General features: G+C 40.7%; 2 protein-coding genes across 2 annotated transcripts; both read left to right on the top strand.

Annotated features, from left to right (window-relative positions):
* Positions 1-1,669: 1,669 nt before the first annotated feature.
* Positions 1,670-6,874, top strand: tnxba (tenascin XBa; the record flags this gene model as incomplete). Its single annotated transcript, XM_079227326.1, has 15 exons — positions 1,670-2,447; positions 2,542-2,640; positions 2,810-3,220; positions 3,557-4,054; positions 4,137-4,259; positions 4,380-4,523; positions 4,624-4,743; positions 4,833-4,988; positions 5,065-5,177; positions 5,276-5,408; positions 5,507-5,658; positions 5,751-5,847; positions 5,933-6,094; positions 6,184-6,347; positions 6,445-6,874. 15 exons carry the CDS (start codon positions 1,670-1,672, stop codon positions 6,541-6,543), a joined length of 3,249 nt encoding a protein of 1,082 aa, XP_079083452.1. The 3' UTR covers positions 6,544-6,874.
* Positions 6,875-7,271: 397 nt separating this feature from the next.
* cyp21a2 (cytochrome P450, family 21, subfamily A, polypeptide 2) lies at positions 7,272-10,808 on the top strand (the record flags this gene model as incomplete). The annotated part of the gene is made up of 12 exons (XM_079227325.1): positions 7,272-7,392; positions 7,599-7,787; positions 7,893-7,982; positions 8,061-8,215; positions 8,391-8,486; positions 8,706-8,816; positions 8,918-9,004; positions 9,281-9,364; positions 9,506-9,619; positions 9,709-9,875; positions 10,366-10,469; positions 10,555-10,808. 12 exons carry the CDS (start codon positions 7,272-7,274, stop codon positions 10,806-10,808), a joined length of 1,572 nt encoding a protein of 523 aa, XP_079083451.1.
* Between the last annotated feature and the right edge of the window lie 5,647 nt (positions 10,809-16,455).

Below are 16,455 nucleotides of genomic sequence, written 5' to 3'. Positions count from 1 at the left end.
TTCTAGTGGTGGTCCTTTCTCTCTCCTCTCTCCTCCCTGATCATATCCAGCTATTTGGGTGAGCTTTTCCAGCTAGATGGAGGGAGCAACACAAAGAAAGAGATAAAGCTAAGAACTAAATCATTACTCTGGTGAGTTAATTTTTTTTATGTTATTTATTTTGGAATCAGTGTGGTAACTATTTTATTGAATGGACTCATATCCTGCATTTTGGTGTCCGTTGATATTCTTTCACATGGCTGGATTTATTCTCAGGGTTTTGAATAAGTACAACTGTGGAAAAAGGTCATGTTGTTGTATAAAAATGTGTTTTAGTTGCTAAAAAGGCCAAAACAGTTGGACTGTACCGGTGGACATGATGTGTAACTTTCAGGTTGCACATATAATGTGGTATGGTTATACCTGCTATCATTTACCTCAATAATTTGTATTAGTTTAAATTATTTTTCCTTCTGTCAAAATGAATACTTTGCTAATATGACATTGTATATTCTACAAGTAAAAAGTGGCCGTTAATTCAATCAATACTTGAGCCAATTATGCAGCTATTCCATGAACTTCAATGCAACATAAACAAGTTGCCTTGTGTAGCAAAGCCTCCTAATTTGTTTACATGCTGCATGATTTATTGGATTTTCTGCAGTTTGAAACCAAAGACTAGGCCTATTTCTTTCAGTGGTTTTATGAGTTGTGGGTGCAGAGGATTATGTAACCTTCTGCATAGTGAAAGACATACAGTGTCCCACAGTTCTATACAGTGACGCTCTGTTGCCTCTCTGCATAGTCCCTCCAGCAGACTCTCTGCACTTCCTGCTGAAGTCACCTTATTCCTTCCTGTTCAGAATCAACTCATTTAGATTTTTACTGGTTGGTTTTGGCTGATTTGAACACTGCTGCAATTCTTCCATCTAGAATTGAAAAAAAGGTTCAATGTTTTTTCATGAATATTGTGTTTAGTTTGATATTTCTGCTCAGTAATATATTTGTTCCACGATGCTTTCTCTATTTGTTTCCAATGTCTTGCACTGGTGCGTCTCGAAATTTAAATTAAGACAGTTCAATAAACAGGGTCATATAAAAGAAACAGGTATATGTAGTCCAATGCAAAACCGCATCTTAGAAATATTCTGATGTGCTTTTATGCATCAGTCCACAAATTATTTTGCACAGTGAACCTTCTCAAATGTCAGATCACTGCATATCACTTTTAGGGAACCTGTATCATATTACTTACTTTTTTAATTCAGTTTAAGAAACTTATTTCAATAACCTTTCAGTCAGGTAGAAGGTTGTCTTGAAATAACACTTTTAAGTCAGGCACGGAGCCTGACATTGCTCTAAGTGTAGTGTCTTAATAGCCAGGAGTTTGTAAAAGGCAACATCAAAGTGTGAATAGGAACTCAATATGTGAAACTGGAGGGAAAGGGCATGTATGCTCAGCAAAGCCTTTCTTGGGGGGAAAATAAAAAGCTCTAAAATGATTTGGAATTAAATGTCATGCATAAAAAATGTTTACAACTCAACTCTTTCATATTTCTTTTCATTTCTAGGAGAAACCTGGCATAAAGTGGTCATAGAAATACAGAGGAAGGAGTTCATAATTCTACAGTAACATACATACAGATCCACCAAAGGCAATCCCAGTGCTGGCTACTGCTTCTGGCTCAAAATGCTGTTTACTCTGGGACTTCTCCTCCTTCTCACCCCATTTCCCTCCTTTCAATCCCCAACCAATGAGAGGAGAAACTCCACAGGAAGTGACGCATCCAAACCCAATGCTGTTTTCACCCCGTCAAAACCAAAAACCACTTCTGCCCTTGCCAAACAGACCATTCGCCCAACCCCAAAGCCAAACACAGTCAATCAGACAATTGTATCCACTCCAACAGTAAAGGCTTCTGCAGTCAGTGAAGTGAAGGCTACCAAAGCCAAGCCTGCCCCCATTGGAGTTCTAAATGTTCAGTCAACAAAGTCTGCTCTCGTCAGTGGGGTTAAAACCACCAAAAACAAGCCCACGGCCTCCTTGAATCAGACTCTTGTAGCTAAATCTCCCTCCACTAAAGACAAGCCTGCCCCCACAGTGGTTCAAATTGCTCCGTCAACTCCAGCAAAGACTGCTACACTTGGTGGTTCTGCAGCCGACAAAGATAAAGTCACATCCTCTGAAAATCGGAGCGCTGTAATCAAAGCTCCCATCGCCGCCACCACCACCACCAAAGAAAAAGCAGCCCCTGCACAACCAATTAAGGTGGTCATCAGTAATGGCTGCGATTCCAGCAACGCCAAGGAGCACGAGCTGAAGCTGAAGCCTGGCACTCCTCTGGTGATGACGCATAAGATCAGCTTGATGCCCGGTGGATGCAGTGGGGGATGTGAGGCCGACATGTCTGCGCTGAAAGGACGTGTGGCCCGATTGGAAAAAGAGATGTCCTTTTTAAGAGAGAAATGTATAATTCTGTCATATTCTCCAGATTATTATATTTGACACAACTCATTAGAGATGTGGATTTAGTAATTTTGTGTATTTCTGTTGCTGCCCAGGTCCATGTTCTGCAAATTGTCAAAATGACTGCAGTGGCAATGGGGAATGTGAGAAGGGGAAGTGTATCTGCCAACAGGGATTCACGGGTCTAGACTGCAGTAAGTGTGCACAAGGAGCTGAGTGTAATAAAAGTAAGTGAAAATCTGCACTGTTTTTTGGATGTGATTAAAGACACATATCTTTAAGTGAGATAAAGTTATCCTTTACTTGTACTTTGACTAATATCTCATTAATACTTTAAACGTAACCTCTACTCTACAATTTCAGAAACCGCCAAAGGAAAAGTCAAGGTAACCGTGGAAACAGTGACCCTGCAGGTGAACAAAGACAAGGAAAGCATGCAGGAGAAAACCACCAAAGTAGAGCACACACTCTTCCAGAAGAAGGAGCAGAAAAAAGGGTCTGACGCCAAAGAAACTGACACCAAACCCATAGTGTCAACTAATGCTAAAGCAGGCGTTGTTAAGACACAAACAAAACAAGAAACCTCTGTGAAGAAAATTACTACAAAAGACTCTTCAAGTGCCGCAAAGACCAGTCGCCCAACTGTTGCTCAAGTTCTGTTGAAACATGAGGGAAGAAAGCAGGAGGAGGCTCGTAAAGGCAAAACAACAGTCCTGATCTCGAAAAAGGGCATCCAAAAAAATGACTTCAAACTTGATAAGGAAGGAACTGCCGGTAAAACACATCCTAGATCTGACCAACTAAAAGACGAACCTCAAACCAATGTAACCCAGAGTCATGTGAAGAAATCTAGTGGTACGGCAAAAATTCTGACCATTCTGACAAAAGTTGAGGGAACCAACAAAACCAGAACAGGAAAGGAGACCTTGGAGCAGTCCACAATGGCTGAAAAAAACGTTACTCAATCATCTGGAAATAAACGCAGCAAGAAGGTAAAGACAGATACTACAAATGTGCAATCTGTTAACAACAGAAATACTGAAACTGTAAAAATTGGAAAAGACAAGCTTACACAGCGGAGCCAGTATCTGGTCAATTCAACCATTACAGCAACGTCAGTCGAGACTCGAGTTTTGCCGAATAAGACAACCACCCATGGTTCTGGGAGCGTGAGAAGGCTGGGAGCAACTGGATTAGGTTCTGTAAAGATTGTGAACATTTCCTCCTACAGCTTCACTGTCACGTGGTCAGCACCACAAGGGATGTTCAAGAACTTCACGGTGATCAGAAGAGAGCCAGGGACAGGGGGTGACGAAGATGACCAAGGGGAATTTGAAGACGAAGCTCTTGAAGGAGACAAGGCCTCCACAGTTAAGAACACAACTGAAGTCCACGTACAGAGTGAGAGCACCAACACGACTGCCTCCTCCGGTAAAGCTGTTGGATCTAAAGGCAAAGCTGAAACAAAGAGGATCTCTATGGTGGTCCCTGGCAACGTGCGCTCTGTGGAGTTCAGTAACCTGAGGGCGAACATAGGCTATGCCCTCTATGTGTATGGCACTGCAACTGAGAGGAGATCAAAGATTCATAGAGCAACTGCGATTACAGGTAACTCAAGTTGCATTACATTTTTCTTTAAAGCATATATTCTCCACAACTGAATAAACATCTCTTTGATTTCTCTAACTAGGTCCTGAGCCAGCCACAGAGATGGTTTTCAGCAATGTAACAGAGTCTTCTCTCACTGTTTCCTGGTCCAAACCAAAGACAACAATCTCTGGCTTCAGGGTCATGTTCACCAACATCGTCACAGGTTTGTTTAAGGCCTGCCTCTATACTGCACCTCTTGCTTCATATCAGTTAGAGTGTTTTATGTTAATTTGGGAGGCATTGATTGTGTCAGTGTGATATGTGTGATGTGTTATCCTGCTAGGGGAGAGCCGCTTTGTGACAGTGGAGTCGCAGCAATCTTATGTGGTTCTGTCCAAGCTGTCTGCTGGATCCTCCTACATTATCACTATAACTACTACACAAGGCAGAGCCCAGAGTGATGCTCTCACATCCCTTATCACCACAGGTACACAGTTAGATAAGCGTACTATTGTCTACATCTACTTGTTTTCTCTTAATGTGTGAAAACCGCAAGAAACACACTACGGATTCTGTCTCGACTGCAGTGCCCGGTCCTCCAACGCATCTGCAAGTTGTCAACGTGACAGATACTAAGGCTGTGCTGCAATGGACACCCAGTCTGGGGAAGGTAGACCGGTTCATCATCAGCTATGAGTCCTCCAAGAGTGAGTGTGGCAATATCACCTTAATAAATAATGACAACGCGTTAACGACTATGCTACGCTACGTTATTAATTCTCCCTTCTTGCCACAGCTCCGAATGTGACAGTGACTGTGATGCTGTCTGGAAACTCTGTGGAGCACCAGCTGAGAGGCCTGCAGAGAGGCACCCTGTACACAGTCAAGGTCCTGAGCCAGAAGGACAGTCTGCAGAGCATGGTCATCTCAACTACATTTACAACAGCTAACGGTGAGTAAAGATTGCAGTAAAATATAGAGCTTGTGTGGTAAAGTGTGTGAACTCAATACATGCTTGTGTCCCTCAGTGGTTAAAGCCAGTGAGGTGGGTACCCGCTCTGCTGTGATCACATGGAGAACGTCCACTGTTGTTTATTACAGCTACAGGCTGATCTACCAGGTGGCAGGAGAGGAGACAAAGGTGATTCATATTTCCTCGTCACTATTACATACAGTACAAAGAGAGTCACAACATTTACAGAATAGCCTAAATGTGTGTGTTTTCTGTGTATACATTAGGAGGTGATCCTGGACCAGTCCATCACAGAGTATAAGCTGACAGGGCTGTTGCCAATGTCACGGTATATTGTTCTGGTACAAGGCGAGAGAGATGGACAATACACATCTGTTGTCACCACAGAATTCCTTACAGGTGTTGTATATCATGTCACACAGTGTTTGCTCATTAATCTGTCCTACCAATACTTTGAACACAATACATATATTCTTATTTGTTTGTTTATCCTTTAGGAAAACTGCGTTTCCCTTTCCCCACTGAGTGCTCTCAGGAGCTGCTGAATGGAGCTCTGCAGTCAGGAGAGCTGGATATCTACCCGCAAGGAAAAGAGGGGCAAGCAGCCAGAGTCTACTGTGACATGGAGACTGATGGAGGCGGCTGGACGGTAAGACAAACTGCTGTTATTTGAAAAAGTTGTACAGAGAAAATGCCAGTATTATTGTGGATAATGGACACCAATCTGATGTGTGTTTGTAGGTGTTCCAGAGGAGGATGAACGGGAAGACAGATTTCTACAGAACATGGAGTGAATACAGGGCCGGCTTTGGAAACCTCAGCGAAGACTTCTGGCTCGGTACAGTTGAAGCAAATTCTACTACCATCACATCTGCACAAAACATATATTTTAAATAAATTGGCCTCATCTGTATCACTATTAGGAAACGATCTCCTTCACAACCTGACCAGTGTCGGCCCTGTGAGTCTGAGAGTGGATATGCGGTCTGGGAATGATACCACATACGCTCACTACGCAAACTTCTCCGTTGATTCACTGGAGAGGCACTATACTCTTGCAGTGTCTGGCTACACTGGAACTGCAGGTGAAAACTCTACTAGAAATGAGCAGTTCATACGATATTACTGTCAGGGTCTGACAATTCATACATCAATGTCACTATTTCTCGGTCAGGTGACTCCATGAGGTACCACAATGGACGCCCATTCTCAGCCCGGGACAAGGACACTGATCCCATGGGGATCCACTGTGCCAAGGCCTACATGGGAGGCTGGTGGTACAAGAACTGCTACAAAGCCAACCTCAATGGCCTGTATGGCATCAGCAGTAATAATCAGGTACAATTCACCTCTCTGGGACATTTAACACTTGTATCTTCTATGATACAACACACTAACCAAATAGCATGACTTCTCTGTCTCTGTTTTGAATCAGGGAGTAGTCTGGATAGACTGGAAAGGCAAAGACTCCTCCATTCCCTTCGTTGAGATGAAGTTCAGACCGTCCAGGTTCTCTCCTGCAACTCATGGCTAAGATTACATCAGTCGTCCTTCATTCATTCATGACAGACTATTATAGCTCCAGAAATCCAGAAGACAGTGGATCTCATCAGTTGATGCATGTCACTTTTCAAGTTTAAATGAAATTGCATGTACAGTGGTTTCGATAGCTATAACAGCAACTATCAGTACATTTGATTCAATGAGCACATTTTTTTTTTCTGGAAATATACCAAAAGAGAGCAGAAACGTCTTTCGTTACTTTTTTTGTATTTTGTTCTAATATTCTGCCTGACCCTTTCATTTCAACACAGTTTTGTATTGACTCCATTACGTTCTTGTGCACCAGCATGGTATGCCACCCCACTACTACTGTCATTGAATATGCACTGTCTCACTCCATTGGAATAAATGTGGCTGATGTAGGTCTGAAGTGTCGATTCTTTGGTTTTGTTACAGTGAATTAAAACACCCAAATCCTTTGACGAAAAACGGTTTCTTCATTCCCTGTTCTATAAAGAAAAACCACGACCGACTGTCATGTCAACTGTGAAATGTTGTCATGCCCTTCAGCAAGTCCTGGCCATGTGTATGTGGTGCATTCATCTTATTATCAGATATGTTGACCTACAAAATGTTTAGACATCCTTGATTTTAGTGAAAACAAGCCGACAAGCCAAGAGACAGATGAGGAGACTATAAATGGGGCAAGCAGTGTGCCGACCACCTTTCTGAACGGGGACACCAGCGAGAAGACACAAAATGTCATTAGAAATATCCTTCATCACTGTGGGAGCTGTGTTCCTAGTTGTGGTGCTGTTGATGGTACTGACTTGCATTTCTGGTCAGAGAGACAAATCTGTACAGGAAGACCACAAGGGAAGTAAGTCTGCAGGTAATTATCTATTTGTTGTCTGTATTTAAACATATTGTTTGTACAATCAAGTGTTATATTTTCATTCAAAATATAATGACTAATGAATGGGACATTTTCTCAACACATGGAAAACTAGTGGATTTGTATGATAAGTGTTCATTTTCTCTCTGTTTTACCGTTGTCTTTCTTAACTTAACTCCTTCCTTCAATAGTTGAATCTGGACTGCTGCAGTATCTCTGTCAGTTCCTGCCCCGCTCCTCGTCTCCTCGCCTCCCGGGTCCTCGCAGCCTCTTTCTTATAGGCAACATGATGGAGCTGACGCATGAGCATCTGCCCATCCACCTGACCAATCTGGCACAGCGGTACGGAAACATCTACCGCCTGAAATGTGGAAACACAAGTAATCATCCCATTTCAGATTTATAGATGTTGTTATATCAAACACTGACTTAAAAAAAATACTTTTTTGTAGATAGTACAACACCTTGTTTTGTGTTTTTTTCAGCCATGGTTGTACTTAATAGCAGTGAAGTCATAAGAGAAGCACTAGTGAAAAAATGGTCAGACTTTGCTGGGAGACCGGTTTCATACACAGGTAAACAACTCAAACTTGTTTTGCGGCAACAGTATGAATAATGTGTTTGTCCTTATTACCTGTACTGATTTGCATCAGGTGATATTGTGTCTGGGGGAGGGCACACTATCTCTTTGGGGGACTATAATGAGGAGTGGAGGGCACATCGTCGTCTTGTCCACAGTGCTTTGCAGCGTTGCTGTCAGAAATCATTGCATGATGTGATCGAGAGACAGGCACTGCATCTAAGAGAGGTACAGAACACAAGCGGAACTAAATGAACACCAATGAATTATACCGTGCCTAATCTTAAAATATGTAACTAAACTAAAAAGGCCTGTAATGTGCTAGCAGAGATCCAAACCAAATGTTGGAGAATTTCCACAGTGGTCACATACAAAGATAAAGTGTGATTCGCTCACTGTTTAGGTTTTGATGGGCTATCAAGGCAGTGCTGTAGACCTCTCGGAGGATTTCACAGTGGCAGCCAGTAATGTCATCACCACTTTGGCTTTTGGAAAAGAAGTGAGTATCTCTCAGTGTCAAAGATGGATTACAAAATATGCTTTTCATCAATCGACAGCTGAGCTTGTTTGCTCTTTATCTTGGGGACTGGGAAAAGGTCACTGTTCATGTTGCTCTTCTTAGAAGCTGGCGTTACGTTCGTGCAATCATAATGTACTATTCTGGACAGTGCATGTCATTGCAATGATATGTTAACATATGAATATCTGTGTTTTCTAGTATGAGAAGAGTTCTTCGGAGCTGCAGCAGCTGCACAGCTGCCTGAATGAGATTGTTGCTCTGTGGGGCTCGTCCTGGATTTCTGCTCTGGACTCCTTCCCATTTCTCAGAGTCAGTTAATTAATATTCACTGTCTTGACTATAGATCAGAGAAAAGACGGGCAAACATCCTTTGAATGACATTTCACACATTGTCATTTGTTTTCTCAAAGAAATTACCCAATCCTGTATTTGCCCGTCTCCTGAAAGAAGTGGCCAAGAGAGATGACATTATAAGAGAGCATCTCAACAATTACAAGGTTAGTGAAAACAAATGCCAAAGAATAAAGAGATCAAATTATCCTAGATTGCTGCTTGGATATGTTACTTTAGAGTCAAACAGAAAGCAAATCAATTCCCATTGAAGATGCCTTTCAAATCCAAGTGAATCGTCTTTGTGTATGCATCCAGAAAAGGGATGAATTTGTAAGATGTCATATACGCACCGTTGTTTGTGGATATGTTAATCTCAGCTGCCCAAATCCCATTTCCTGCTGTGCCGATTTTAATCAGCCGTTGCTTTGTTGTCTGTGCAGTCACAAGACAATAAAAACAAGGACGCCATTACAGGATCCCTCCTCCAGGGCCTTGACAAACATCACAACACAGATCATGGAGTGGTAAGTACATTGAACAGTAAACACCGGGGGAGATCCGTTTTGAAGTAAATTTAATGGCATTCAAGACTAATACTGGAATTATACATTTAGTATACTGTAAGTAGCACTTCTGTACTAAATGATGTGTATTCATGTTTCCAGCGCCTGACAGATGTTCATGTTCACATGGCCATTGTGGACCTTCTCATCGGTGGAACAGAGACCACGGCAGCCTGGCTGAACTGGACTGTGGCCTTCCTCCTCTACAGACCAGAGGCAGGGCACATCATTTACTATAAAACAACCTATTTACAAACCCTGAAGTTTATCTCAGTGTCTCTCTCCAATTTCACTTTAATCTTCAGGTGCAGGGCAAAGTGTACGATGAGTTGTGCACAGTACTAGAGGGACGATACCCCAAGTACAGTGACAGACACAGACTTCCTGTCCTGTGCTCCCTGATCAACGAGGTGCTCAGACTCAGGCCGGTCGCCCCGCTGGCGGTGCCACACAGAGCCATCAGAGACAGCAGGTCAGCTGAATGGCAATATGAAGTTAGAATGAACGAATTAGAGGATTATTGGCTAACTTCCACTTGTCTAAAAGATCAGATATGGTTCAGCCAGAATTGGTACTGGTTGGTACTGAAATACTACACATTTGGCACTGCTTTGATGCAAATACCTACCTTGAACATAGCTGTATAGAAAGAGTTTCTTTAGAAACATTTTGCATACAATAATTTATGCAAAAAAGCAAATATGTTAATACTGGGAAAGAAAACAAATAAACAGCATGAACTGTTGCTCCGCATAATGAACCCCTGCTCTGATAAATGCTTGCTTCCTGCAAATCAACAACATCATGATTAAAAAAATAAACTAGACTAGAATTTGTTGTATAATGTTTATGTCTATAAAGTATGCTGTATTGATATACTGCTGTTGGTATCGGGTCTGTCAGTCAGCAGGTACACACAAACTTTGCATTAGGGAAAATGTATAACCCCCACCCATGTTTAGTATTGCAGGTTACTTCATCCCTAAGAACACAGTCATCATTCCTAATCTTTTTGGAGCACAACATGATCCTGCAGTTTGGGCCGACCCATACAGCTTCAAACCAGGTACAGCGCTAACTGTGAGGTGAAGCGCATTCCTTTTAGCTTGCTCAGCAGATCTCAAATAAAGTAGCTACTCTCTGGCTTTCAGAGCGCTTTCTGGAAGGAGGGGGAAGCTCCACCCGAGCCTTGATCCCTTTCGGAGGGGGTGCTCGGCTCTGCCTGGGAGAGTCTGTTGCCAAAATGGAGCTCTTTCTGTTCACTGCCTACTTGCTGAGAGATTTCCACTTCATCCCCCCTGAGAGCGAGGCCTCTCTGCCCGACCTGAGAGGAGTTGCTAGTGTCGTACTCAAGGTCAAGTCCTACAAAGTTACAGCACGTCTAAGGCCTGTGACTAATTCCTAAAATACAGAAGGTGTACTGCGTGTACAGCATTTATGTGCAAATAAACTTCTTTTTTTTTGTTAACAGAACATCCATGTGTATGTTTCTCATCAAGACTTCTTTCCATTTGCCTGAAATATTGGTTATCCAGATAAAATAGGCTGTTAATCAGTTACTTAATTTATACAATTATCTCTAAATAACATGTAACCCAGGCCAGATCTATATAGTTGTTTGTTACATAAAGGCAAAGCAAATTGCATTACAGTTAAATGAAAATAACAAGCCTCAACGTCACCAGTGTTGGGCTGGAAGTTACAAAGATGGACTGAACACTGTTCAGGTGGAGGTACATGCATAGATCGGGTTTGTCCAAGTTACCATACACTGAAACTGGTCAATTACTGGTCATTTTACAAGATGAATATATGCAATAGAGTCTGACAGCACCACCTAGTGGATAAAGACTGAACAGGCTCCAGAAAGTGAAGTAATGTTCTACTTAGGAAACCGTTCAAAGGCCCACAGGTTATCTATCGCTCTTCATTGCTGGTTTAGAAGCCCTACTTGTGAAAGTTTTTGCATTTACAACACCAATGGTCATCTGATGATAGGCGATAACAGGTGTTACTAGAGGGTATTATCATTTGTACATGTAAAAGACAGGTACTAGGCCTTCATGTAAAAGATTACATTTTCCAACATCGAATATAATTAAAAGGAAATGCGTACAGTACAATAATTAATAAAACAAAAGAATAATTCAAGATAAATTTGAACAACAATGTGAAAATAATGCATGAATATCAGGTGTGGTTATGAACAGCGTTGGAAAGAGCACCTCAAAAGTATACTCAAGTAAGAGTACTATTACTTTTAATAAGTTTTACTTAAAGTTAGATACAAGTAGTATGTTAAAATGCAGGCCTACTCTGTGAAAACATTTTTAAAAAGGGAGAGAGGGGGAGGTATGCATGATAAATATATTAAAGGAACAACAATTTTGCACGGTGTGTAGAGTGCACACTCGCACACAATGCTACTTTGCCTGGTGATGTTGGCGCTCTGCTCTGTAAAGAGTTGTTTTGATTCATTTTACCTCCTTTTTCTCTTTAATTGACATATTGTGTTTGTTACGCTCAAGCCAACAAAGCTGTACTGGATAGAATTAAATTACAACATTCAACGTGTTTGTTTTTGTACTCACCTGTCTGAGCGTTAGTGTTATGCACCACAAAGTCCTCCTAAATCTGCTCCAGCCAGGGACAACTACTCAGCTGGTTCATCCTCAGAGCATAAATATAACCAGTCAGCCCAGTCCAGCTTCTTTGTCCCACTATAACCAGTCAACTCTTTTGTTTCTCTGGTCTCACCAAAGGAAGAAGGTCATTTGTGAATGCAAAGGTCAAGTCACTCCACTGGGAAAATGTCAGCATCTTTACATGCTAGCCACACCCAGCATGCATCTGCTCAGGTGTGTTTGATTTGGGACAGGTCGCGTCCTCGCCGGGTGGTGCATTAAGGTAGCTGCCAACCTATTTTCTTCTTATAATTCAGTCCATAGTTCTTCATTATATTGTGGATGCAGATTATATTGATGTGACTTTAAATGCATCAAAGTACAATAGGCAATACAATATTATAATAATAATAATGACTGAATATCACATAGAAATACCTTGTTACAGTAACAAGAGTAAATGTAACTTGCTATTTTCACTCTTAGTTATGAACATGTTCAGTTAATGATGTAGGGGCACCAACTTTTAATTTGACAAAACTACCTCATGACTTGGAAAATTAAATAACTACGTTTAAATTGTCTATTCGGGATGTTTGCATTATTTCCTAGGAGATCATGAAGAGCTGAAGAGTTTCAGTCCATCACTAAAGTGGCGAAGGCTGGACAGGTGACATCTGCGAGTCTGAACGGCCTCAGCCTCGGCCTGCTAAAGGACTGCTCTCTGGACTCAACAATTTAAAGTCAATATCAAAGTGTCACCTGACTTAATTTTTTTAAGAAAAAATGCAGTTCCCTCAGTAAATCCCCACTAATACAAGTTTATTGAACATCATAAGTCATATACAAGTGAAATATAAGGTTTGCTACATGAAAAAATTCAAATGTCACAGATGCGCGAAAATATGCGCCAAAATGCTAATTTTGCATTCTCGCCTGAATTCTCTCTGTACTTTACCCAATCTGACTTTGTTCTGCTTCACTTTTTCAAGTGAAAACAGTGCAGAGAGACTGTTCACATATTGTGCTATGATTTGGGAGAGCCTCAGGGTTCTTAGTGAAGCATCATTTCAAGGAGATAATCATCCTGAAAGTGCTTTTTTCTATAGGCGGACCTGAAACTTCTATTTGTTCTGTGTTTCAATCTTTATTTACTCTTAGCCAGCAACATATATACTAATATTTACACATCTGACCAAAAGCTCACAAGGGTTGCCTTTATTATAACACCAAAATTATTCAAATAGCCCTTGTGGTTGCAGAGATACACCCTTTTTAGTTTGGGTATGCTATTTCGAGCTAAATCCTAAAAAAATGCCTTGGTGCTTAACGGGGCTTAAAAGGTTAACATGGACAAACTGCAACCAGTGCTCCCTTCCCCTCAGATAGCATAGATAGAGGAAGTGTTTGCTGCAGTGTGTGAGTCAGTGTCACTCTCTTGCAGCGACACTTCCTCTCTTGGTGTGAGTTTCAGAGTGAAGTGGGCTGTAGTGAAAGAACACTGACAGATGCCATTCTGTTACAACCTCATAAAGGCCAAGCAGAGGCATTTCATGTCAATGAAGATGCATCACTGGTCAATAGCAAAGTGAGTGCTCTGCATGCTGGGGACTACCAATGTTCAGACCCCACTGACCAGGCAAAGGTGTTCAACTAAATCAAGCTGCACACGCTCGATGGTAGCAGAGCATGAATTGTCCGATATCTATGTGCGTCACTGCTATTACAACATTTCCTCTCACCTTTTCTTTACAGTTACTTCAGAGCGTGGGCCAGGTGGAGACAATCTCATTTTGACTTGTGTGCTTACCTGCACTGAAGAATGTGGAAAAGATATAGATTTGACTTGGTCTGGAGGTAGACAAAATAGCTGGCAGAGCAGTGAATGTCAATAACTCTCTTATAAACAGGCTGTTTCTCCCACTTAATTAATTTGCTTTGTGCATTGAGAGAGTGAAGTGGCAAACTGTTAAGTGTAAGTATGCATAATACTATTGTGACGTTTTCTCTTTAATAAAACCAAAATGTGTAATGTTTCTGAGCAAGCAGAGAGGAAATGATTACTTTTTAATGTCAATAGCTCTGCAAACACCTGCATGGGTAGTCCTTCCCCTAAGCCGTCCTGATATGTATAACTGCTGGAGGAACCTATGCAGAGATGGGCAAAAATACATCAAAATGTATTTTGATATAAAATACAAAATACCCCTCAAATAAATGTATTAAAATAAAATACAAAATACTGTTGCCATAAAATGTACAATTCATGTATTTTGTATTTACTTTTTTCCTGGATTTTCCGTTTTCTCACAATTTGGTATAGCAGAGCATTCAGGTTTGGTATTATGTATATATTTTATTTTATTAATGGGACTTAACAGCCCATACATTTTGGCTTCGTATCAACAAGAAAATATTCATCACATATGAATAGCATCACACATTAGGCCTATGTATACTAGAAAAGACAGAAAAAAAAGAAAAAGAAAGAATTAAAACCAGTTGTACACAGGTAAAGAGCCTAAATAAATTACGGTACATCAAGTTCTGCACAGAAAAAATGATAAAAATAAAAGGTAAATAGTGAACAGGTAACTCAGGAAAATCGTCCATCATAGTAGCCTACTTATTTCTCTTTTACTGAACCTTGGCCAGTGGCAAAGTAGCCTACTTATTTCTCTCTTACATTGGCCAGTGGTGTGGTAGGCCACATAGTTCTATATGCAGTGTTAAGTGTCTCATACAGGTTCACACTAACATATTCATGACAAAATAATCCTTCATTTTGGTTCAGTTGAGACCCAACCACTGAGTAGCCAGTTTAGTTGCCTTTAAGAGCAACTAACTTTTCAAATATTTCTGGTGTTAACCGCCTCCTGTGCAGATGGAATATTATTCCTGCAAATGGGAACAGTCTCTCAACCGGAGCTAAAGAGAGGAGGGTTGTGTTAAATCAAACAAAAAGGAGCTTGATAAGTGGGTACTGCTGAAGAGAAAGCAGGTCTTTTCTGGTGTTCGAAGATCTGCAGACTGAACTTATGAGCTGATTTTTGATTCGATTTGTTACAAATTACGTTCGATTTTTTTATCGGCCCTATCAAATACAAATACTATACAAAATACTCAAAAGTAATTGAAATACGTATTTCAAATAAAAGTAATGTGTCCATCTCTGCCTACATGTACACCAAGAGGAAGCACCATAAGGATGCAGGTAGTGAAAGTGATTAAGGAACTAAATAAAAGTGTCTTTTAACTTTGCTTTCAACCATCAATACACTAAAAATATGTTATTCAAAGTCAGTTTCAAATGGAACATTTTCTTGGAACAGACAGAACAGTATCAGTGTTTATTACGTCTTCCTCAGATAGATATTTATTAAAATTGGATCACAGATTTTATACAAAGATTACACTGTAAACTCAGCTCCATTTCTTTTAAATAGTAATGTTGATGAGACACTGATGAACACAAACATATAAGGAAGACTCTTTTGAATAGAAGTAAAAACAGACTAGCATTTTCTATGTTGATCCATATAAGTCTTCATCACTTTACAGGTGAGTTCATGTTACATGTTTTTACAAGATTATACAGTAAGGACTTTGATTTTACGAGGAAAAATCTTCTTCTTTGTCTTGAGCAGACTGAATATTACTAATACTGGACTGCAATGACGGAGAAGAATTTGTTATTCGGCTATTTTGATATGTTCTAAATGAAAAATGACTTTATAATAGTAGTAGTACTTACAAGTACACAGGCTTTCATCCAGGAATTGCTGGTATAGACAGTTGACTTCTGTGTCTGTGAGATAAAGTTGAGAGTTTATCAGTGAAGTGGTAATGAAAGATCACAGTCGCTGGACTAAAGAAGATAGTGAGAGAGTATAATGTGGTGCTCACCCTCGAAAGGTGTACGATTCACAATCTCATAAACATCCGTAAGAGCATCTTAACAACAAGAGAAGACAACGTTATTCTATTGTGCCACTACACTGCATTGCTCATCCAGATTAATGAAGATCAAACCTGCTGTGTGCCTCTGGGTTTGCTGTGTAACTCTCTGAGCGTTACGCCTGCGGCAAATGAATAGTCCTATTAGTGCGACCATTATGACAATCCCCATAATGACTGAAGCCACAACACCAGCAATAAATGCTCCTCTGCTTCCCTCCATCTTGGTTTCCCAAATATCCTCACTGGTTGTCAGTCCTGGGCAAGACAGGAAGCAAATCTAAGCAATTACAACATCACATTTTAGCAATTGAATTAAGATATTGTAGTTTTTTGCTGCAATACCTGGGACTGTTGGGGTCACAACAACCTTTTCCACTTTAAAAAGGAAATAGAAAAAATACTTATGAGTTATGCATATTGTCATTTGTTGTCAGTGATGATACAAGATAGTTTAAAATCTTACCTTGG

The sequence above is a fragment of the Taurulus bubalis genome (genome assembly GCF_910589615.1).
Source record: "Taurulus bubalis genome assembly, chromosome: 12".
NCBI classification, from domain to species: Eukaryota; Metazoa; Chordata; class Actinopteri; order Perciformes; family Cottidae; genus Taurulus; species Taurulus bubalis.
Note: the sequence above shows the minus strand (reverse complement) of the source record. Positions and strands in the feature narration are given on the sequence as shown.